This window comes from Cyprinus carpio, chromosome A22 (assembly GCF_018340385.1).
Source record: "Cyprinus carpio isolate SPL01 chromosome A22, ASM1834038v1, whole genome shotgun sequence".
In the NCBI taxonomy this organism is placed as follows: domain Eukaryota; kingdom Metazoa; phylum Chordata; class Actinopteri; order Cypriniformes; family Cyprinidae; genus Cyprinus; species Cyprinus carpio.
Genome location: NC_056593.1, coordinates 5,293,695 through 5,300,193, shown reverse-complemented (window position 1 = coordinate 5,300,193; position 6,499 = coordinate 5,293,695). Strand labels below are relative to the sequence as shown.

At 36.0% G+C, this 6,499-nt stretch overlaps 1 protein-coding gene across 1 annotated transcript; it reads left to right on the top strand.

Moving 5' to 3' along the window:
• The first annotated feature begins 1,547 nt into the window (after positions 1-1,547).
• Positions 1,548-5,658, top strand: LOC122134997 (protein shisa-5-like). Its single transcript, XM_042712412.1, has 5 exons — positions 1,548-1,663; positions 1,768-1,939; positions 2,747-2,833; positions 3,750-3,944; positions 4,028-5,658. Exons 2-5 carry the CDS (start codon positions 1,906-1,908, stop codon positions 4,234-4,236), a joined length of 525 nt encoding a protein of 174 aa, XP_042568346.1. The 5' UTR covers positions 1,548-1,663; positions 1,768-1,905; the 3' UTR covers positions 4,237-5,658.
• The last annotated feature ends 841 nt before the right edge of the window (positions 5,659-6,499 follow it).

Below are 6,499 nucleotides of genomic sequence, written 5' to 3'. Positions count from 1 at the left end.
GAACACTTTATTGCATTGATGGTGGTAGTTTTAAGAGTGCATCGTCTTGATTTCATTAAGCCACTGCCTTAATGGTGCGTCGGTCAGTCATTTAATCAATGGATTCGTTCGAAACAGATGATTCATTCAGAAAAAAAAGTAAGCAACTGTTTTTATGAATGGGTCAGTGAATCATTTACTCACGCAAATTTTATTCAGAAACACCGCTGTGTGTTGCTGCAGAGCACAACAAAACATGCTTTTGTTTTGGAACCATTTCCCTCTCGATATATCTCAATTTTTCTTCTATCCACACCAATACCCTTTTATAACTATTCTCCCTCTTAAAGTGTGCTGCCCACTTCCTACTTTGCGTGATTTTGCCTTTTTTCATTTGTTTTGAATTCTCTTTTTGTTATAATGCTTTACAGTAAAATTGTGTTTGTTAACATTAGTTTAGTGTCCATATGGTCTGAAAATTAATAACATTCTTTTGTAATGAAACAATTGTATTTTGATAAAAAAAAAAAAAAAAAAACAATTTTGTCAAATATAATGAATGCTATAAAAACAAATTAGTTTATTGGTAATGAAGTAACTAATGATAACACATACCACTTAAAACTGTAAAGTGGTTTTATGTTGCCAGCTCCCTCCATCCCGTTTCGTTCTGAAACACTTTATTGCATTGATGGTGGTAGTTTAAGAGTGCATCGTCTTGATTTCATTGAAGCCACTGCCTTAATGTGCTGCGTCGGTCAGTCATTTAATCAATGGATTCGTTCGAAACAGAATGATTCATTCAGAAAAAAAAAAAGTCAGCCAACTGTTTTTAATGAATGGGTCAGTGGATCATTTACTCACGCAGCAAATTTTATTCAGTAAACACCGCTAGTGATGTGTGCTGCAGAGCACAACAACATGCTTTGTTTGGAACCATTTCCTTTGCGATATATGTTCTTTTTTTATTATCTTGTTTATTGTTATAGTGTTGCCCTGACACGAAAAGTCTGCCACAGACCTTGCTAACCAAACATTATAACCGCCTCGGCCTGTGTCACTGTGTCCTATATACTGTGCTGCGCAAACCGTTAACTGTTAGATGTTTCAACATGTAACGTTAAATCAGACACAATTTAAAACCACGAAAAAGAAATATAATACTATGATTAAAAGTTACAGATACCTGAAGCTGTTGTATCTTGGCGTTCAAGTGCTGGTTGGGGGGTGTTTTAACTTCCTTTATTTTTTTTTTTTTTTTGAAGAATTTGAAATATCCATTTTAACTTTCAAATAAATGATCTAGTAAAATACTACACGCCTGGCTCCAAAAGATCTCATATCATTGGCTGGATCGTACAGACGCTCATCGATGGTTGGCCAGTTTACATGTCAGTCAGAAGCACTAGACTTAGTGGGCGGTTTTTTGTCGGGTGTGAATGACAACGCGTAAATTGACAGACACTGTAGACGTGAGAGTCAAGAGATATTTTATTTATTTATTTATTTTTAATTCTAATATAAATTACTTTATTGGGCATGAAAAATTCATTGATGGCATGGTGGTAATAAAAACATTCGGGGCTTTGCTGAAAACATTCGGGGCTCCAGCCCCCTTAGCCCACCCCTAACGCCGCCCCTGACGCCAAGTACAAAAATCATTTGTACAGCTCTTGATTTAACGGTACTTTTTAAACGGTGTTCACGTTATAAAGTCTGTTCTTTTGAATTTATCATTTCATCGTATGGTCTTTTATGAAATGTGTCGCATTTCTACTGTTCTTTTAGGTTTTGGTGACTGTAAGGGCTACTTCACCAGCAATAACGAGTACAAGCCTTCGATTAGCTGCGGGTATTGGCAGCACTGCTGTGGAAGCTGCGATAACAGATACTGCTGCTCCTCTGAATATTCGAAGTTATCTGAGGATGAACAATACCAATGCGATATATACACCCCCATGTAATGCCAAAACCAACATTTTTTGAATCTTTAAAAATGTCAATTTATTTTATATTTGGGTCAGCTAATGCTTTAATTTCCCTCATCATCCATAGCTGTGATCTACTGATAATTCTGTGAACTGGTACAATCCAGAGATTTACACTTAAATGTGTTGTGTATATTAGTGTTAATGTCTGTTTTTGATCTTGAAATTTACTTATCTAATGTTTCCGCCGTTGTATCAGTCGAGGTTCTGTCTTTCCCTTTTCTTGCCACACCATCCATTTCCTACAGAGGTTGTGGTCTTTTTCACTGAAATGCAGTTTACAAAATGCATCCCACTGACTGATTGGTGCATGTTACGCTTTTAACAGCCACTTTGTTACTTGAAGAACAAACACACTAAGGTGTTGCTTTAAAGATTTTTGAGGGGGTTAACGTGGTGGCCCCAGGCAAGACAGGGCATGACAAAAGAAGTTAAAAAATGTTGTAACAAATATTTTACACAAACAAATGTTTTCCATTTTTTAGTGGCCATGTTTGCAGTTAGGGCCCTGGTTTGAATCCTGATTTGTATTTTTAATAATCCAAGCACAAAGCAAACTAAGCAGTGAAGTAACCAGTGTGGTTTCATTAAATTAATAAAATATTTGAAATGTTTCAACAAATGAAATTTTAATTAATAACATTTTAATATATAAATAAGATTTATAGATTAGATTATAGATTTGATATACTAGAAGATGCTTTTTTTAATGCTTGTTGCTTCATGTTTTTATCTGTCCAGCAGCAGCAGTAACATTAGTGTTGTCATTGGCTTATCAGTTGCGGGGGTTGTGGTCCTCATCATCTTGTTCATCTGCTGCTGCTGCCCCTGCTGCTGTATCTATCAAATGTGCAGAAAACCCAGACGTAAGTGTTTTAGTGTAAAAGAAACACTTCACCAAAAACTGAAAATGTACTCGTCCTCAGGCTATTCAAGGTGTAGAGGAGTTTGTTTCTTCATCAGAAAAGATTCAGAGAAATGTTTCATTTTATCACTTGCTCACCAATGGATTCTCTGCAGTGAATGGGTGCCGTCAGAATGAGAGTCCAAACAGCTGATAAAAACATCACAATAATCCACAAGTAGTCTACACGACTCCAGTCCATAAATTAATGTCTTGTGAGGCTAAAAATGTGTTTAAGAAACAAATCAATCATTAAGATGCTTCATAACATTAAATTGTCATTTTTGGGCAAAATGCAAGTCCTCTATCCATAATATTGCTATCTCCAGTAAAATAAATAAATAAAAGGGTCTTGTCTGAATCAGGAGAGAAATATGCACAGATCAATCACTGTTTACAAGTGAAAATAGTCAAAACAGTTCTAAACAAATATGTTGGTGGATTTTGATGTGAGACTTTGGACACGAGAAAGTGCTGTTATGGATTATTTTGTCTGGAAAGCGATGGTTTAAATTAAAAAATGTCTTGATAGATTTGTTTCTTGGAAACATGCGGCTTTTGGCTTCACAAGACATTAATTTATGGACTGCAGTGCTGTGGACTGCTTGTGGATTGTTGTGATGTTTTTATCAGCTGTTTGGACTCTCATTCTGACGGCACCCATTCACTGCAGAGGATCCACTGGTGATGTAATGCTAAATTTCACCAAATCTGTTCTGATGAAGAAACAAACTCATCTACATTCTACATGACGAGTAAATGTTCAGCAAATGTTTATTTTTGGGTGAACTGTTCCATTAAAGGGGATTATAAATTATTCAGGGGGCTAATAAAATTGAATTATTAATTGATTTCTGTCTTGTTTTTTTTTCCCACAGCTGTGGTACAAACACATGTAACTACAGTCATGAATACACAATGCATTCAGCAGCAGCCTGTAATGCAGGGAGTCCAGTACCCACAATACCAACCAGTGCCGACTCAACCAGGTTACGGGGGTCATCCTATGCAGACAGGACCATATCAGGGACAGTCATATGCACCAGGACCCCCACCCTCGTATCACGTGGCCAGTAAGAACACCTAGTGCTGGATAGACTGAGACCATGTAGTAGTCTTTTCTGTGAAAGTAAATAGTGTCTTTTACTGTTTCCAGCGAGTCCTGGATATCCCACTATTCAGGGTGCATATGACGGAGGCCAGGCCATGTATCCCATGCAGCCACCTGCCCAGCCGGGTGTTGCTCCTATGCTTTCAGAGACATCCAATCAGCCGGCACAACCCCGCCTACATGCAGCCACCAAAACCCAATTACTAAACCGCAACCGTCTGTCAAATCAGTCATTGCTGGATTGTGGAGTTTGACGAGCTTTCGCAAGGCAGTAAGAATGTTCCTAAGATGTGCTAAGGTCAAGGGTTATTACCGTTTTTAATTTGAGTTATTTTGTTTTATTACTTTCAACTTCTTTCAGTTTAGTTTTCACTTTGTGACACACTTGAAAAATGCATTTTGGAATTGTAAATAAAACAAAGATTATTATAGAAAGTTTTACATGAAAATACCATTTTAATCTTTCTACAAGCCATGAGTGAAAATAGTTTCTACACCTTTTTTTAAATGCCATAATAGTTTTTATTAGTGTTTTATGCCTTCAGTATTAATTATTCTAGTATACACTGATAAACAATATAAAACTGAATATACTAAAAAGACTAAAATCTAAAATATAACTTGCCATTTTTTTATTATTTTTTTTAGTTAATATTCTTTAGTTACAGCTTATGTAATTCTGTTATTGAGTTTTCATAGTAAGTTTCAGTATGTAGACCACATATAAATGTTTTGTTTTTTTCCTACATTTCAAATGGCAGGAACTGTGATTATATTTAAAGAAAGTGTCAAGTTTTCAAGGTAGGAAAAAGGGTTAATTTTGTTAAAGCAACCTTTGTTTAAGCATTAGGAAACCCCCAATATTTGCAGTGCTTTTTCAGATTGTATTTTACTGTTTCAGGTGACTTTGCTTTTTTGAGATGCAGCCTATTTGTTTAATGGGTATACATTTTGAATAGGTTTAATTGGTGTTTTATATGTTTTCTATGTGTGAAAGATGTGAAAAATATATTTTACTGTTTTTTAAATTCTGTATATTCTGTGTGGTGGTCAGTTCACAGCAGTGATAGAAATTAATCTTTTCCAATAAGTATAAATGGATTTTTACCTTTTATGGGCATTTTTTACCTTTTGTAAGCCATTTTTTTTCTAAAAGTGTGCATAATCTTTCAATCAAATTCTTAAATTGAATCAGTCAATTAGAAATAAGTTATTTCGGCTGTTACCAAGTAAATAAAATCAGTATTGACAAAATTAATCTTTGCAGTGCAGAGAAAACACAGAAGATGCATTAGAAGAGGCATTTACATGCATTGATATTTTAAACATAACATGTTGTATACTGATTTTTGAAATTATAAAAAAAAATAAAAAATGAAAAGATACTTTAAATGTGAAATTAAAACTGCCAGTAGGTGGCAGCAAGTCACTGTTAATAAGTGAGTCATTGCGATTGAACAAAATTTAAACGGTTGATTCAGGAAGGAAGGAAACACCATCATGTTGATCAGAGACACAAATTGGAATTATATTTGTTGGCGAAACATATTGTGTCAACAACATAAGTGTCTTATATTAAATTCTTGTTTATTGAACTGCAGTTTAAAATCAATATTACAATTGCGTGATACTGATTAACTATATGAAATGAAATAAATATATACATTTCTACCCCATATCTTGAATTTTCTGATCATTCTAAATGCATTTAAATAAACTTAATCATGCAGTGAAATAACACGCACTGGTGTAACTACTAGACTTCCTATTGCCTTAGCTAACTTTAGCTAACTAACATGGTAGTTCTCTCATGAGTCATCGATGTTAGCAAGACAAATTAACTATTTTTGTCTTTTGGATAATTAGCTGTAAATTCGAGGCACAGTTAGCTTAGTCTTTTGTTCATCACCACTCACCTCCACAGCAAGACCAACACAACTGGAAAGGGAGGGAGAGCTTGACTTCTGTGGCTCTCTGTCTGTCTGTCTGTCTGTGACCTGCCTATCAATGTGCGCTACACTGCTGTGCTGCAGAGATGCGGAGAAAGGCATTGGATCTTGACAGTTAATAAATCCGACCTGATATTTCGATTTTTTATTTGTTTGACAGGGAATGCCCCTAGTTGGTGCTTGTCCACTTTTCTAATTCTGCTGCCCTCACCTCTGTTGACAGCACTGAAGAAAAAGGGTATGCCAAGCATCTGCCTGGCAGATTTGCAAAGCGCTTCACTGCTGCTCAGAAGTTGTCACATGTCATGCACCACTTCCTGCCTAAGCACTCCAGCACGGTAGAATTAGGTTACTTGCTCCAGTTTGCTTAAAGGCTCGCTTCAGAGGTATTATTCAAATCTCTGTACATGACCACAATGCTGACATTCTCCAGTCTGAAGTGCAAACACTGCTTGCAAAAGGAGCCCTAGAAGCTTTCCGCGAGTGTAACTAGTGCCATTTTGGCAGCTAGAGCTCCTTATAAACACCCTTAAATGGTCAGTTTTTTATGACTGGTGTGCAGCACGGA